Raw genomic sequence first — 17,648 nt, forward strand, 5'->3', positions numbered from 1 at the left:
AAACATTGCTAAGAAAAATCAACATAAAGAAATTTTGGCCCTGGCCAGTTGGCTCAGTAGCAGAACATCAACCGGGCGTGTGGATGTCCCAGGTTCAATTCTGGATCAGGCACACAGGAGAAATGCACATCTTCTTCTCCATTCCTCCCCTCCTGCAGCCATGGTTTAATTGGAGCAAGTTGGCACTGTGTGCTGAGAATGGCTCCATGGCCTCTGCCTCAGGTGCTAAAAAATGGCTCCAGTTGCAGTGGAAGAAGGGCCCCAAATGGGCAGAGCATTGCTCCCTAGTGTGCTTGCCCAGTGGATTCTGGTTGGGGAGCATACTGGAATCTGTCTCTGCCTCCTCTCCTCTCACTAATAAATTAAATAAATAAATAAATAAATAAATTGATCTATACATTCAATGCATTCCATAATAAAATCCCAGCAGGCTTTTTGTAGAAATTGATAAACTGACCCTAAAAATTGTTATGGAATTGCAAAGGACCCAGATTAGTCAACAATTTTGAAACAGAAGAAGAGAGAGGACATACACATTTCAAAAGACTATAAGGATACATTAATCAAAATAGTGTGGTACTGCCTGACCAGGCAGTGGCGCAGTGGATAGAGCGTCGGACTGGGATGCGGAGGACCCAGGTTCAAGACCGCGAGGTCACCAGCTTGGACCCAAGGTCACTGGCTCAAGAAAGGGGTTACTCGGTCTGCTGAAGGCCCACGGTCAAGGCACATATGAGAAAGCAATCAATGAACAACTAAGGTGTCGCAACGAAAAACTGATGATTGATACTTCTCATCTCTCTTCGTTCCTGTCTGTCTGTCTCTATCTCTCGGTCTGTCTCTGAAAAAAGAAATAGTGTGGTACTGACATGAAGACAGACATATAGATCAATGAAACAGAATGGAGAATCCTTTTTTTGGAGTCAGTTGATTTTTAACAAAGGTGCCAAGGCAATTCAATAGGGAAAGGATACTTTCCCCAATAAATGTGTCTGGGATAATTAGATCTCCATATGCAAAAAGATGCATTTAGACCCTTACCTCACTTCATACAGAAAATATACTCAAATTTATAAACTTAAATGTAAGAGCAAAAACTGTCAATCTTTAAGAAGGAAACTGCGAAAAACCTGCAAAACCTTGGGTTAAGCAATAAATTCACAGATAATTATACACCAAAAGCACAAGCCTAAAACAATGGGTAAATTTGACTCCATCAAAATTAAAATCATTTGTGCTTCCAAATACACCATCAAGAAAGTGAAAGGACAAGCCCCAGTTTGCAATACATATACCTGCCAAAAGAGAAAAGACTTGAAAAATGGACAAAAGACTTGGACACTCAGTGAAAGAAGATATATGAATAGCTAGGTAGCACACAGAAAATGCTCAATATTATTAATCATCAGGGAAACGCAAATTTAAAATTGTCATGATATACCACTTCACCTTCACTAAAACTGAGAAGACTGACAATACCTAGCACTGGCCAGGAGGTGTAGCAAATTTAATCCTCACATTTCTGGTGGGAGTGTTGAATTTTATATTTACTCTGAAAAAATAGTTCAGTAATTTCTTTTAACATTAAACTAATTATAAGACCCAACAATTCTACTGCTACGTATTTATCTGAGAGAAAAAAATTATGTCCAGAAAAGGACTTGTATGTAAATGTTGGTATCAGATTTATTCATAATAACAAGTATCATAAATAATGCAAATGTCACTCAATAGGCGAATGAATAAACAAATGGTTGCATATTCTTACCATAAAATACTTCTCAAAAAAAAAAGATTAAGAAAATGATGTGACTTTGGGTGATGGGCACACAACACAATTAACAGTTCAGATACCATAGAGATGTTCACCTGAAATCTATGCACTCTTATTGATCAACTAGAAAGCCCAGCGGTCATACGAAATGACCGCTGTTCTAGATATTATAAATTGTAATTTAAATGATTTGTGCAAAGGTGTCTGCTAATTCAAACTGAATTACCCAGGGCAGGCGGCGAGGACGCCCCTTTGCTTAGTGCCCCACGGGGTTTCCCCCTTCTACTTGCTTAATTGCTTCAAGTAGAGTGCAATGAAGGAAACCACTGGCGGTACATTTCTTAAGAGCCACCACTAGCTCAATAAATAAAGGTGATTTAAATAATAAAATGTTAATTCACATGTCAAAGATCTCTTTGTACACAACACTTCTTGTGTAGATCTTTCCGTCATTTTTAAGCTCGCCTTGCAGAGGACCATCAATTATTTTTAATTTTACGTCCGTTCTTTCACGAACTCTTGAACAGGCAACATAAAGTAAAGTCCTGGTCCAGGCAAGTCAATTGGTTTGTTTCCCATGGACGCAAAAGCAAACGAACTATTAATGCATCGAATGCTATCCATGTACTGTTTGCTATTTGGATGCTGATTAGTCAATAATTTATTCAAGAGTGGTGGATAATTCTCAATTAGTGGAACTACAATGTTTTCATACTTGCAACATTGAGAAAATCCTTTCTTGCCACGGTCAAATTGATTAGTTTCTAACTTGAAGTTTAAGGACTGACAGTGTTCACATTTAATATTCATGTCACCAGAGGAATGCTCAAAAATTAAGGTTTCTCCGTTTGAAACTGTTTTAATCCTTTTTGCGTTTCGGTCAGCATTACTCTGTCGTTGTTTTGCATTTTTGTGCTGCCTTTGTTCAAGGGACTCATTTTGTCGAGACAGGCTTTTTTGTCTTGCATCTGAGGCAAGCCTTGTTTCTCTATGCTCATCAGTCTCATTTTGCCGAGAAAGACGCATTTGCTCTGCGACTGAAGCAAGCCTTGTCTTTCTCTGCTCAGTGATTTCTTTTTGTCGAGAAAGCCATTTTTGTGCAGCTTTAGCTCCTTTTCTCTTCTCTTCAGTGCTGTATTTTCTAGGAGGCATTCTTAAAAGAAATTACATTAAGGCATAGTTTTTATGTAAAACAGATGATTGCCAATGCAAACAAATGTTCACCTTCTCCCTGACCTGCTCAATTTGCGTTCAGCCGTGGCAACTTCACCCCATTGGCTAGTACAGTTACACAAGCAACCAATAAGCTACCGGCGGCAAACAGACACTTAAGCCGCATATAATAAAGATGTCACACTATTAAATTTAATTTGCTAAATAAAACTTTAAAAAAATAAAAGAAATACTTCTCAGCAATAGAATGGAATGAACACACATACAACAACATGGATGAACCTCAAAAATATTCTGAGTGAAGGAAGCTAAACAAAAAAGTGCATCCCGCACAGTCTTACTTATATGAAGTTCTAGAACAGACAGAAGTAATTTACAGTGGTAGAAATCAGATCAGTGATACCCTGGCATGGGAATGGGAGACTTCAACTGCAAAGGGGTATGAGGGAACATTTTGGGGTGACAGAAATGCTATATAACTGGGAGGGAATGGTAATTATTTGGGTGAATATATTCCATATAAACTGTTCCTCAATAAGGTTTATTAAACTTTTTAAAACTTAAAGAGCTAATAGATAAGATAGTATCCATTAAAATTATTGGAGGTTTTAAAACAAAGCAGGTGGAATAAATAAATAAATAAAGGTAGAGATTTCAGTTTAAGAACAGATAGTTATGAAGATTCAGTTTAAAATCTTAGGAATGAAAATCATTCGAAATACTTTAGTAAATAAGGTAAACTGGACCCAGTGCAATGGAATAATAGTGAACTAAATGATGGAACTAAGAAAATCACATAGAACTAGAGAGCTAAAGACATTGAGAATTTAAAGAATAGTTAGGAGACATGGAACATGGATTATGATGTTACATATACATCTAACAGAAGTTTTAGGAAGAGAGAATTGAAAAGAGGCAATATTCAAAGAAATAATCACTGATTTTTTTTTTAAGCATTGAAGAAAGAGCCTGATTGGTGGTAGCATACATAGTACAGTGGTCCCCAACCCCCGGGCTGCAGACCGGTACTGGTCCGTGGGCCATTTGGTACCAGCACACAGAGAAAGAATAAATAACTTACATTATTTCCGTTTTATTTATATTTAAGTCTGAACGATGTTTTATTTTTAAAAAATGACCAGATTCCCTCTGTTACATCCGTCTAAGACTCACTCTTGACGCTTGTCTCGGTCACATGATACATTTATCCATCCCACCCTAAAGGCTGGTCCGTGAAAATATTTTCTGACATTAAACCGGTCCGTGGCCCAAAAAAGGTTAGGGACCACTGGTGCAGTGGATAGAGCATCAGCCTGGAACACCAAGGTCGCCGGTTTAGGAACCTGAGGCCACTCACTGCTCAAGCCCAGGGTAGCCAGCTTGAGCATGGGGTCACTGACTTGAGCACAGGGTCACCAGCTCAACCCTGAGTTTGCTGGTTTGATTGCCAGTCAAGGCACTTATAAGAAGCAATCAATGCACAGCTAAGATCAATGCACAACTAAGTGAGGCAACAAGTTGATGCTTCTCTCTCCCTATCTCTCTCTCTCTCTAAATATATAAAAAGAACTGAAGAAAGATGACAGTCTTCATGTTGAAAAGTCTATCAAGTAAGGGACAAAATTTATTGATTGATTTATTTTTAGCAAGAGCAAGAGACAAGCGAGAGATGAGAAGCATCAACTCATAGTTTAGTTGTTTATTGATTGCTTCTCATATGTGCCTTGACTGGGCTTCAGCCGAGCCAGTGACTCCTTGTTCAAGCCAGAGACCTTGGGTTCAAGCCAACAACCTTGGGCTTCAAGCCAGAGACCTTTGGGTTTAAGCCAGTGACCATGGGATCATATCAACAATCCCACGCTCAAGCTAGTGAGCCTGCACTCAAGTCAGATGACCCTATGCTCAAGTCAATGACCTCAAGGTTTTGAACTGGGACCTCAGTGTCCTAGGTAGATGCTCTAGCTACTGTGCCCCCGCCTGGTCAAGCAAGAAGAAAACATGTTAAAAGCTATTAAAAAAGAAAGACTATATTTTTTTCTTTTTATTCATTTTAGAGAGGGGAGAGAGAGAGAGAGAGAAGAGGGAGAGAAGCAGGAAGCATCAACTCCCATATGTGCCTTGACCAGATAAGTGCAGGGTTTTGAACCAGCGACCTCAGCATTCCAGGTCGAAGCCTTATCCACTGCGCCACCACAGGCCAGGCAAGAAAGACTACATATCAATATAATGGAGCAAAAATCAAACAAGAGATTTCTCACAATTAACAATAAGTGCCAGATAATAATGTTATTATACCTTCAAACTACTAGTAAAAAAATGAAATATAATATCTTACATATGTATTTTATACATATATAAATGATACAGCTCCTAGTCATATAAATGATAAATAAGAAAATAAGATATCCCGGGCACTGCAGATGGCTCTGTTCATCTGAGCGTCGGCCTCAGATGGGTTGCCAGGTGGATCCCGGACGGAGCACATATGGAAGGAGTTTGTCTCACTATCTCTCCTCCTCTCACTTAAAAATAATACAGTCTTCCATCGCCATATCATGGTTCACTTTTCACGGTCTCACTGTATCGCAGATTTTTCAATTGTATATATCAAATTTTGTATCGCTGATTTTTTGCTATTTTGCGGGATTTTGTGGTATATAGGTATTTTTATGTATTTATTATTTTAATTATTTTTGCAGTAAAATAAGCATTTTCTAGCCCAAATCATTGAAATCAATATAAAAATATTAATTAAAACATATTAAAAGAATTTTACTGTATATTCACTGGTGAGTACCCATACAGAATTTTATATGTTGTTAAAATTACATAGGTTTAAGAATGTAGAAAGTATTTAAGAGCATAGGAAGTGTTTATAAGAGTGTGGGGAGGGTTTATAAAGCCTTAAAATATATATAAATAATAAAATAAATATAAGGTCGTTACTTCACTGATTTCACCTATCATGGGGGGTTCAGGAACCTAGTCCCTGCAATAGACTAGGGACCACTGTAATAAGATATGTATGATATACTATCATTTAATAGTAAATGCAAAGAGATACTTTATACATCTATACATCAAGAGTTCCCCATCCATATATACTCACTGAAAGAACTGTTAAAGGACAGACTGCAGCAAGAAGGAGAAGAAAATACAAGAAAGAATGGATATGAGAAGCAACAGAGAGCAAAGTAATGTACAAAGCATATTGATAATCTAAGTAGTTATAGCCTGACCAAGCAGTGGTGCAGTGGATAGAGTGTTGGCCTGGGACACTGAGACCCAGGTTCGAAACCCTGAGGATGCCAGCTTGAACATGCGCTCATCTGGCTTGAGCACAGGGTCACTGGCTTGAGCGTGGGATCATAGAAATGACCCCATGGTTGCTGGCTTGAGCCCAAGGTTGCTAGCTTGAGCAAGGGGTCACTGGCTTGGCTGAAGCCCCCCCAGTCAAGGCACATATAAGAAAGCAATCAATGAACAATTAAGGTGCTGCAACTATGAGCTGATTCTTTTCATCTCTCTCCCTTCCTGTCTGCCTCTCCCTGTCTATCCCTTCCCTCTCCCTCTCTTAAAATAAATAAATAAATAAAAGCAAAGAAAAACTAAGTAGTTATAAAACAAATAACATTTTATGTTTTAAAAGCTACACTAATACATACCAAAATTCAAAATAAAAATAATATGGAAGATGCTTAGAGGAAAGTTACAGCTTATCAAAGCACTTTTAAAATATTTTTTTTTTACATAATTGGATTGTTGTTCATTATCAAAATGATGAAAAATGCCTCAATCCCCTACATTTCTTTCTGTTCCTGTCAATACTGCTCTAATCCTATAAACGGAAGGTGGGAGGATTTAGATTAGAAAAATGGCTCATTGGACACTTACCTAAATCAGCAGCTTTCAAACTTTTTAAACTGCAGTTTATACTAACTGACAATTTGACCCAGTGTGTGTGCATAGAACAGAAGACAAACTCCACAGAGTAACAGCCCTCAGGGGTAATCAAGATGATATTTTAAATTCTGTCTGCTTTTCATTTTTTTGATATTATTTTATAACATTTTAAATTGATTTCATGATCCACATGGTCTTAAAGCTTGAAAAACATTGGTAAGAGTGTTTCCTGAGAAGTCCTAAGTGTTTACCTCTTCTGCTTTAACAATTAATATACTAAGTCTAAAATTAGGTCAAAATAAAAAGTTAAATGAAAAAAAGATGTGAAAGAGATTGGTTAATTAGTATAAGGACCTTTGAGATCTTCTCAGTTAAGAATATTTTGTTTGATAAATGTTCATTGTTATTACTAGCATCTTCCTTCCTTTTCTTTTTTTTTCTTTTTTAAATTTTTTATAAATTTTTATTAATTTTAGTGGGGTAACATCAATAAATCAGGGTACATATGTTCAAAGAAAACATGTCCAGGTTATCTTGTCATTCAATTATGTTGCATACCCATCACCCAAAGTCAGATTGTCCTCCGTCACCTTTTATCTAGTTTTCTTTTTTTTTTAATTTTGTTTTATTTATTTTTATTTATTCATTTATTTAATTAATTAATTAATTTTTACAGAGACAGTGAGTCAGAGAGAAGGATAGACAGAGACAGACAGACAGGAATGGAGAGAGATGAGAAGCATCAATCATTAGTTTCTCGTTGCGCGTTGCAACACCTTAGTTGTTCATTGATTGCTTTCTCATATGTGCCTTGACCGCTGGCCTTCAGCAGACCAAGTAACCCCATGCTGGGGCCAGTGACCTTGGGTTCAAGCTGGTGGGCTTTTGCTCAAACCAGATGAGCCCGCGCTCAAGCTGGTGACCTCGGGGTCTCGAACTTGGGTTTTCCGCATCTCAGTCCGACGCTCTATCCACTGCGCCACCACCTGGTCAGGCTATTTTTTATAAATAAATTTTTATTAATGTTAATGGGGTGACATCAATAAATCAGGGTACATATATTCAAAGAAAACATGACCAGGTTATCTTGTCATTCAATTACGTTGCATACCCATCACCCAAAGTCAGATTGTCCTCCGTCACCCTCTATCTAGTTTTCTTTGTGCCCCCCCTTCCCCTCTCCCTCCTCCCCTCCCGCACCACCCCTCCCCCCCACCCCCGGTAACCACCACACTCTTGTCTATGTCTCTTAGTCTCATTTTTATGTCCCACCGATGTATGGAATCATGTAGTTCTTGGTTTTTTCTGATTTACTTATTTCACTCCATATAATGTTATCAAGATCCCACCATTTTGTTGTAAATGATCCAATGTCATCATTTCTTATGGCTGAGTAGTATTCCATAGTGTATATGTGCCACATCATCTTTATCCAGTTTTCTATTGAAGGGCTTTTTGGTTGTTTCCATGTCTTGGCCACTATGAACAATGCTGCAATGAACATGGCACTGCATGTGTCTTTACATATCAATGTTTCTGAGTTTTGGGGGTATATACCCAGTAGAGGGATTGCTGAGTCATAAGGTAGTTCTATTTTCAGTTTTTTGAGGAACCACCATACTTTCTTCCATAATGGTTGTACTACTTTACATTCCCACCAACAGTGAATAAGGGTTCCTTTTTCTCCACAACCTCTCCAACATTTGCTATTACCTGTCTTGTTAATAATAGCTAATCTAACAGATGTGAGGTGGTATCTCATTGTAGTTTTGATTTGCATTTCTCTAATAACTAAAGAAGATGAGCATCTTTTCATATATCTGTTGGCCATTTGTATTTCTTCCTGGGAGAAGTGTCTGTTCATGTCCTCTTCCCATTTTTTTATTGGATTGTTTGTTTGATTGTTGTTGAGTTTTATGAGTTCTTTGTATATTTTGGATATTAGGCCCTATCTGAGCTGTTGTTTGAAAATATCATTTCCCACTTAGTTGGCTGTCTGTTTATTTTGTCAGTTTCTCTTGCTGAGCAGAACCTTTTTAGTCTGATGTAGTCCCATTCATTTATCTTTGCCTTCACTTCTCTTGCCTTTGGAGTCAAATTCATAAAATGCTCTTTATTATTTTTTATTTTTTTTATTTATTCATTTTTAGAGAGGAGAGAGGGAGAGAGAGAAACAGAGAGAGAGAAAGGGGGAGGAGCTGGAAGCATCAACTCCCATATGTGCCTTGACCAGGCAAGCCCAGGGTTTCGAACTGGCGACCTCAGCATTTCCAGGTCGATGCTTTATCCACTGCGCCACACCACAGGTCAGGCTAAAATGCTCTTTAAAACCCAGGTCCATGAGTTTAGTACCTATGTCTTTTTCTATGTACTTTATTGTTTCAGGTCTTATATTTAGGTCTTTGATCCATTTTGAATTAATTTTAGTACAAGGGGACAAGCTGTAGTCGAGTTTCATTCTTTTGCATGTGGCTTTCCAGTTTTCCCAGCACCATTTGTTGAAGAGGCTTTCTTTTCTCCATTGTGTGTTGTTGGCCCCTGTATTGAAAATTATTTGACCATATATATGTGGTTTTATTTCTGGACTTTATATTCTGTTCCATTGGTCTGAGTGTCTATTTTTCTGCCAATACCATGCTGTTTTGATTGTCGTGGCCCTATAATATAGTTTGAAGTCAGGTATTGTAATGCCCCCAGCTTCATTCTTTTTCCTTAGGATTGCTTTGGCTATTCGTGGGTTTTTATAGTTCCATATAAATCTGATGATTTTTTGTTCCATTTCTTTAAAAAAAATGTCATAAGAATTTTGATGGGAATTGCATTAACTTTATAAATTCCTTTGGATAATATGGCCATTTTTTTTTTTTTTCATTTTTCTGAAGCTGGAAACAGGGAGAGACAGTCAGACAGACTCCCGCATGCGCCCGACCGGGATCCACCCGGCACGCCCACCAGGGGCGACGCTCTGCCCACCAGGGGGCGATGCTCTGCCCATCCTGGGCATCGCCATGTTGCGACCAGAGCCACTCTAGCGCCTGAGGCAGAGGCCACAGAGCCATCCCCAGCGCCTGGGCCATCTTTGCTCCAATGGAGCCTTGGCTGCGGGAGGGGAAGAGAGAGACAGAGAGGAAAGCGTGGCGGAGGGGTGGAGAAGCAAATGGGCGCTTCTCCTGTGTGCCCTGGCCGGGAATCAAACCCGGGTCCTCCGCACGCTAGGCCGACGCTCTACCAGTGAGCCATCCAGCAATATGGCCATTTTGATTATATTTATTCTTCCTATCCAAGAACAAGGAATATTTTTCCATCTCATTGTATCTTTTTCGATTTCCTTTAACAATGCTTTGTAGTTTTCGTTATATAGGTCCTTTACATTCTTTGTTATGTTTATTCCTAGGTATTGTATTTTTTGTTGTTGCAATCGTGAAGAGAATTTTTTTTTTGAGTTCGTTTTCTAATATTTCATTGTTGGCATATAGAAAGGCTATGGACTTTTGTATGTTAATTTTGTATCCTGAGACCTTACTGTATTGGTTTATTGTTTCTAGTAATCTTTTTGTGGAGTCTTTGGGGTTTTCAATGTATAGGATCATATCATCTGCAAAAAGTGATACCTTTACTTCTTCTTTTCCAATATGGATGCCTTTTATTTCTTTCTCTTGTCTGATTGCTCTGGCCAGAACTTCTAGCACCACGTTAAATAAGAGTGGAGAGAGTGGACAACCCTGTCTTGTTCCTGATTTAAGATGGAAAGTACTCAGTTTTATGCCATTTAATGTGATGTTGGCTGATGGTTTATCATATATGGCCTTTATCATGTTGAGATATTTTCCTTCTATACCCATTTTGTTGAGTGTCTTAAACATAAAGTTGTGTTGTATTTTATCGAATGCCTTTTCTGCATGTATTGATATTGATAAGATCATGTGGTTTTTGTTCTTTGTTTTGTTGATATGGAGTATTACATTAACCGTTTTACGTATGTTGAACCATCCTTGAGATTCTGGGATGAATCCCACCTGATCATGATGTATTATTTTTTTAATATGTTGTTGAATTTAACTTGGTAGTATTTTGTTTAGTATTTTAGCATCTGTATTCATTAGAGATATTGGTCTGTAGTTTTCTTTTTTTGTGCCGTCCTTGCCAGGTTTCGGTATGAGGGTTATGTTGGCCTCATAAAATGTGTTTGGAAGTATTGCTTCTTCTTCAATTTTTTGGAAGACTTTCAGTAGAACAGGAACCAAGTCTTCTTTGAATGTTTGATAGAATTCACTAGTATAGCCGTCTGGGCCTGGACTTTTATTTTTGGGGAGGTTTTTAATGTTTTTTTCTATTTCTTTTCTACTAATAGGTCTGTTTAGGCTTTCTCCTTCTTCTTGACTCAGTCTAGGAAGGTTGTATTGTTCTAGGTATTTATCCATTTCTTCTAGATTGTTGAATTTGGTGGCATACAGTTTTTCGTAGTATTCTACAATAATTCTTTGTATATCTATGATGTCTGTGGTGATTTCTCCTCTTTCATTTTGGATTTTGTTTATATGAGTCCTTTCTCTGTATTCTTTGGTGAGTCTTGCCAAGGGTTTGTCAATTTTGTTGATCTTTTCAAAGAACCAGCTTCTTGTTTTATTAATTTTTTCTATAGTTTTTCTGTTCTCTATTTCTGCTCTGATTTTTATTATTTCCTTTCTTCGGCTGGTTTTGGTTTGTCTTTGTTCTTCTTATTTTAGTTCCTTAAGGTGTGAAGTTAAGTGGTTCACTTGGGCTCTCACTTATTTGTTCAAATAGGCCTGAAGTGATATGAACTTCCCTCTTATCACTGCTTTTGCTGCATCCCAGAGATTCTGATATGTCGTATTGTCATTTTCATTTGTCTGTATATATCTTTTGATCTCTGCACTTATTATATTTCTTCTTTGACCCATTCATTTTTTAAAAGTATGTTGTTTAGTTTCCACATTTTTGTGGTTTTTTTCCCCTCTTTTTTGCAGTTGAATTCTAGTTTCAAGGCTTTATGATCAGAAAATATGCTTGGCACAATTTCAATTTTTCTGAATTTGCTGATGTTATTTTTATGGCCCAACATATGGTCAGTTCTTGAGAATGTTCCATGTACACTAGAGAAAAATGTATACTCTGTCACTTTGGGATGAAGTGTCCTGTAGATGTCTATCATATCCAGGTGCTCTAGTGTTTTGTTTAAGGCCAATATATCTTTATTGCTTCTCTTTTTGGATGACCGATCTAGAGCCGTCAGCGGTGTATTGAGGTCTCCAAGTATGATTGTATTTTTGTCAGTTTTTGTTTTTAGGTCAATAAGTAGTTGTCTTATATATTTTGGTGCTCCTTGGTTTGGTGCATATATATTAAGGATTGTTATGTCTTCTTGATTCAGTGTCCCCTTAGCCATTATGAAATGACCATTTTTGTCTCTGAGTACTTTTTCTGTCTTGTAGTCAGCATTATTAGATATGAGTATTGCTACACCTGCTTTTTTTTTGGATGTTAATTTCTTGGAGTATTGTTTTCCAGGCTTTCACTTTGAATTTGTTTTTATCCTTGTTGCTTAGATGTGTTTCTTGTAGGCAGCATACAGTTGGATTTTCTTTTTTAATCCATTCTGCTACTCTGTGTCTTTTTATTGGTGAGTTTAATCCATTTACATTTAGTGTAATTATTGACACTTGTGGGTTCCCTAATGCCATTTTATAAATTGCTTTCTGTTAGTTTTGTATCTTGTTTGATTCTTCTCTTTTGTTTTTCTATCATTTGTTTTTCTTTGTATTCCATACTTCTTTCCTCTGTTGCTGCCTTTTTTAAGTCATGTGCTTCTCTGGTGGTTTTTTCAAGGGTGGTTACCATTAAATAATGAAAAGGGTATCTACCATATTCATTGTAGTACCCTGTCTTATGAGTGTTTCTGCACTTCATCATCCTTTGCTACTGTTAATCTCCGTCCTCTCCCCTTTATTTTGCTTTTGTTGTCATAGTTTAAATTTGGTTTTATTTTGTTCTTGGTGGCGCTTTTACTTGTAGTTTTGTTTTGTTTTGTTCTTTGATTCTGATTGGAAAACTCCCTTTAGTATTTCCTGGAGAGGGGGTTTTCTGATGATACATTCCCTCATCTTTTCTATATTTGTGAATGTTTTTATTTCTCCTTCGTATTTGAAGGATAGCTTTGATGGGTATAGTATTCGTGGCTGAAATTTCCTCTCCTTTAGGGCTTTAAATATTGGGGACCACTCTCTTCTAGCTTTTAGAGTTTCTGCTGAGAAATCTGATGATAATCTAATAGGCCTTCCTTTATATGTTGTATTCGTCTTTTCCCTGGCTGCCTTGATAATTTTTTCTTTTTTTTTTTTTTTTTTTGTATTTTTCTGAAGCTGGAAACGGGGAGAGACAGTCAGACAGACTCCCGCATGCACCCGACCGGGATCCACCCGGCACGCCCAGCATGGGGCGACGCTCTGCCCACCAGGGGGCGATGCTCTGCCCATCCTGGGTGTCGCCATGTTGCGACCAGAGCCACTCTAGCTCCTGAGGCAGAGGCCACAGAGCCATCCCCAGCGCCCGGGCCATCTTTGCTCCAATGGAGCCTTGGCTGCGGGAGGGGAAGAGAGAGACAGAGAGGAAGGCGCGGTGGAGGGGTGGAGAAGCAAATGGGCACTTCTCCTGTGTGCCCTGGCCGGGAATCGAACCTGGTCCCTCCGCACGCTAGGCCGACACTCTACCGCTGAGTCAACCGGCCAGGGCCAATCATTAGTTTTTTGTTGCACGTTGTGACACCTTAGTTGTTCATTGATTGGGTTCTCATATATGCCTTGACCGTAGGTTACAGCAGACCGAGTAACTCCTTGCTTGAGCCAGCGACCTTAGGTCCAAGCTTGTGAGCTTTGCTCAAACCAGATGAGCCTGTGCTCAAGCTGGCGACCTCGGGGTCTCGAACCTGGGTCCTCTGCATCCCAGTTCGACGCTCTATCCACTGCGCCACCACCTGGTCAAGCTGATAAACCTATTATTCTTATGTTATTCTTTTTTGATGGAGTCAGACAATTCCTGTAGGGCTTTCACATTTTTTTAAATTTTTGAGTCTCTCTCTTCTTCTCTCTGTTGTGCCTGAAGTTGCTTGTCTTCTATGTCACTAATCCTACCTTCTATCTGGCCTGTTCTATTAGCTAAGCTTGTTACCTCGTTTTTCAGTTCATGACTTGAGTTTTTCATCTCTGTTTGATTTGTTTTTATAGTTTCAATTTCCTTAGTAATATATTCTTTGTGTTCATTGAGTTTTTTTCTGAGCTCCCTAAATTGCCTTTCTGTGTTTTCTTGTGTATCTCTGAGTATTTTTAGGATTTCTATTTTAAATTCTCTGTCATTTAGCTCCAAGGTTTCCAATATATTAAATTTTTCTCCATAGATTTTCCCACATCTATCTGTGCTACTTCTCTATCTTTTGTATCCATGATATTCGATTTCCTTTTTCTTAATGGCATCTGAGGGTGGTCTTGTTGATAGCACTTCGCCTTCAGTGTGTGGAACTCCCGGACGCTCGAAGCATAGATTTTTCTGTCTCTGGTTGATGAACTTGTTGAAATTTTGGGGAGATTTGTCGATCGCGCTCCTCAGGGCGCCATTTTTCTGACGTCACTCTTCCTATATCACCCACGATAGTAGGCGTGGCTTCATTTTCACAACCATCTCTTATCGAATAAGTGATCAAGGTCTGTGGATTCTGTCCCTCCAGTGTGTCTCATATCATTGTTCTCTTTTTTAAACTGAGATATAATTGGTATACAACATTGTAAAAGTTTTAGGTGTACAACATAATGATTTGATATGTATATATATATTATGAAATGATTAAGTTCTTTCTCTGTTTCAGTGGAAGACTGAAATACTGAAAAACTTTAGACTTTGTTAGAAAAATAAGGGAGCATGAATGCTTAAATTTTAAGTATAACTACTAAAAAAATATAAACATAATGAATAACTTCTAAATTGATAGAGGGAATAAGGAAAATTCATTGTAACAGAAGAAAAAGGGAATAAACACACAAGAAATAAAGGTTAAATGGACAATACAATGTAAATTGGAGAAATAAACCCAAATATTACACATTACAATAATTGTAAATGGATAAAATGTTTATGTTAATAAAAGATAAAGATTCCAAAATTGAATTTTTAAAATGCAGCTACATGTTCTTCAAAAAAGTATGTCATAGGTACTAAACTCATGGGCCTGGGTTTTAAAGAGCATTTTATGAATTTGACTCCAAAGGCAAGAGAAGTGAAGGCAAAAATTAATGAACGGGACTACATCAGACTAAGAAGTTTTTGCTCAGCAAGAGAAACTGATAACAAAATAAACAGACAGCCAACTAAATGGGAAATGATATTTTCAAACAACAGCTCAGATAAGGGCCTAATATCCAAAATATACAAAGAATTCATAAAACTCAACAACAATCAAACAAACAATCCAATAAAAAAATGGGAAGAGGACATGAACAGACACTTCTCCCAGGAAGAAATACAAATGGCCAACAGATATATGAAAAGATGCTTCGTTAGTTATTAGAGAAATGCAAATCAAAACTACAATGAGATACCACCTCACACCTGTTAGATTAGCTATTATTAACAAGACAGGTAATAGCAAATGTTGGAGAGGCTGTGGAGAAAAAGGAACCCTCATTCACTGTTGGTGGGAATGTAAAGTAGTACAACCATTATGGAAGAAAGTATGGTGGTTCCTCAAAAAACTGAAAATAGAACTACCTTATGACTCAGCAATCCTTCTACTGGGTATATACCCCCAAAACTCAGAAACATTGATATGTAAAGACACATGCAGCCCCATGTTCATTGCAGCATTGTTCACAGTGGCCAGGACATGGAAACAACCAGAAAACCCGTCAATAGATGACTGGATAAAGAAGATGTGGCACATATACACTATGGAATACTACTCAGCCATAAGAAATGATGACATCGGATCATTTACAGCAAAATAGTGGGATCTTGATAACATTATACAAAGTGAGATAAGTAAGTCAGAAAAAAACCAGGAACTGCATTATTCCATACGTAGGTGGGACATAAAAGTGAAACTAAAAGACATTGATAAGTGCTCGCTTCGGCAGCACATATACTAAAAAAAAATTGGAACGATACAGAGAAGATTAGCATGGCCCCTGCGCAAGGATGACACGCAAATTCGTGAAGCGTTCCATAAAAATAAAAAAAAAAAGACATTGATAAGAGTGTGGTGGTTACGGGGGGAGGGGCACAAAGAAAACTAGATAGAAGGTGACAGAGGACAATCTGACTTTGGGTGATGGGTATACAACATAAGTGAACGACAAGATAACCTGGACTTGTCTTTAAATATATGTATCCTGATTTATTGATGTTGCCCCATTAAAAAAATAAAATTATTTATTAAAAAAAAAAGTATGTCAAAAATAAAAAGACTCCTTAATGTTGAAAATAAAGGGATGGGAAAAGTTGTAACAGGCAAATACCAGCAAAATAGAACTGACAGAAATAGAATTTAAGTGGATAAATATTTAAAGGTAAAGAATAACAAATTTCCCTAAGACTAGGGAAGTCTCATTTTGCCCACCAGGAGCTTGAAAACAGTGAGTAATTAAAAAATATGTATTTGTGTTGTTTTCACAGTTAACTTCATATTTACCTAGCAAGTCCTTTTTTATTGTATAGAAGCTGATTTTCATTCTTAGAATAAAAATATTTATTTTTCATCTTATACTTTTAAAAGAAGGTATAATTTTTCTTTTTTCTTATACTGGGATATAAAAGGGTGCATAGTACAGATGAAGTAGAGGGTAAGCAGAGAATCAGATAACATAGCATGATCAGATTCAGATTTATAGCCATCTCTTTGGCTGCTGCTTAGATTATAGAGAGTAAGGATATAACCTAAATTGCTAAGTGAGAAATGCAGACTACAAAGTAATATATCTATATAGATCATATATTGGATTGTCTACCTTAAGCTGTAAAGGAATACTGGAATGTCACCAAGCACCTATATTAAAATTAGCAATCATCTTGAGTGGTAGAATTATTGGTAATTTTTATATTTTTCTTTATATTTTTCTAGATTTTTCAAAATGATTACAATACAGTATTTTTTATTATGAAGAAAATGTTACTTCAGTAAAGTAGATATTTCTATAAGTTTTCTTTAAATAGAAATAGGGAGGACAGCTGAATGTTCTAAGATCCAAAAACATTAACTTTTATGGAAATTCAACACTATTTCAAATGGACTAAATATTGAAAACAAAACAAAATCTGATTCTTTTCAACCTTTATGATCTTTAACAGAGATTGAAATTCACCTAAATATTTTGGGGTGATATTTTCTTCTAGGAACTTGATCAAAATGCCACTGAAAAAGTCCAGGCAATGTTCACAGCCATTGACGAGCTCTTGTATGAGCAGAAGTTGAATGTACATACTAAGAGCCTACAAGAAGAGTGCCAACAGTGGACATGTAGTTTTCTGCACCTCAGGTAGTGAAGCCCTAAAGTTAACATATTCATGGCTAAAATTGGAAAAGTTTTCCAAAAAAGCTTGTATTCTGAATCTTTTTTAATTTTATTATTAAATGAGAGGTGGGGAGGCAGAGACAGACCCCCACATGCACCCCCAACTGGGATCCACCCAGAAAGCCCTCTATGAGGTGATGTTCTGCCCATCTAGGGCTGTTGCTCCATTGCTCGGCAACCAAGCTATTTTAGCACCTGAGGCAAGGCCATGGAGCCATCCTCAG

The 17,648-nt window shown here is 37.5% G+C and overlaps 1 protein-coding gene and 1 non-coding gene across 10 annotated transcripts in view; both read left to right on the forward strand.

The window, feature by feature from the left end:
• The window catches only part of FAM149B1 (family with sequence similarity 149 member B1), a 103,193-nt gene that overhangs the window by 25,461 nt on the left and 60,084 nt on the right, over positions 1–17,648 (forward strand). For 7 of the 9 annotated variants that reach the window (XM_066348838.1, XM_066348839.1, XM_066348844.1 and 4 more), the window contains one exon: positions 17,246–17,388. The exons of the other annotated variants lie outside the window; for them this stretch is intronic. In XM_066348838.1, coding sequence (XP_066204935.1) covers positions 17,246–17,388 — 143 coding nt within the window. The remainder of the gene's footprint in view (positions 1–17,245; positions 17,389–17,648) is intronic. 9 annotated transcript variants of the gene reach the window in all.
• LOC136381606 (U6 spliceosomal RNA) lies at positions 15,975–16,086 on the forward strand. The gene has a single exon (XR_010747099.1). It is a non-coding gene; the product is annotated as a U6 spliceosomal RNA (small nuclear RNA).

The sequence above is a fragment of the Saccopteryx leptura genome, chromosome 9 (genome assembly GCF_036850995.1).
Source record: "Saccopteryx leptura isolate mSacLep1 chromosome 9, mSacLep1_pri_phased_curated, whole genome shotgun sequence".
In the NCBI taxonomy this organism is placed as follows: domain Eukaryota; kingdom Metazoa; phylum Chordata; class Mammalia; order Chiroptera; family Emballonuridae; genus Saccopteryx; species Saccopteryx leptura.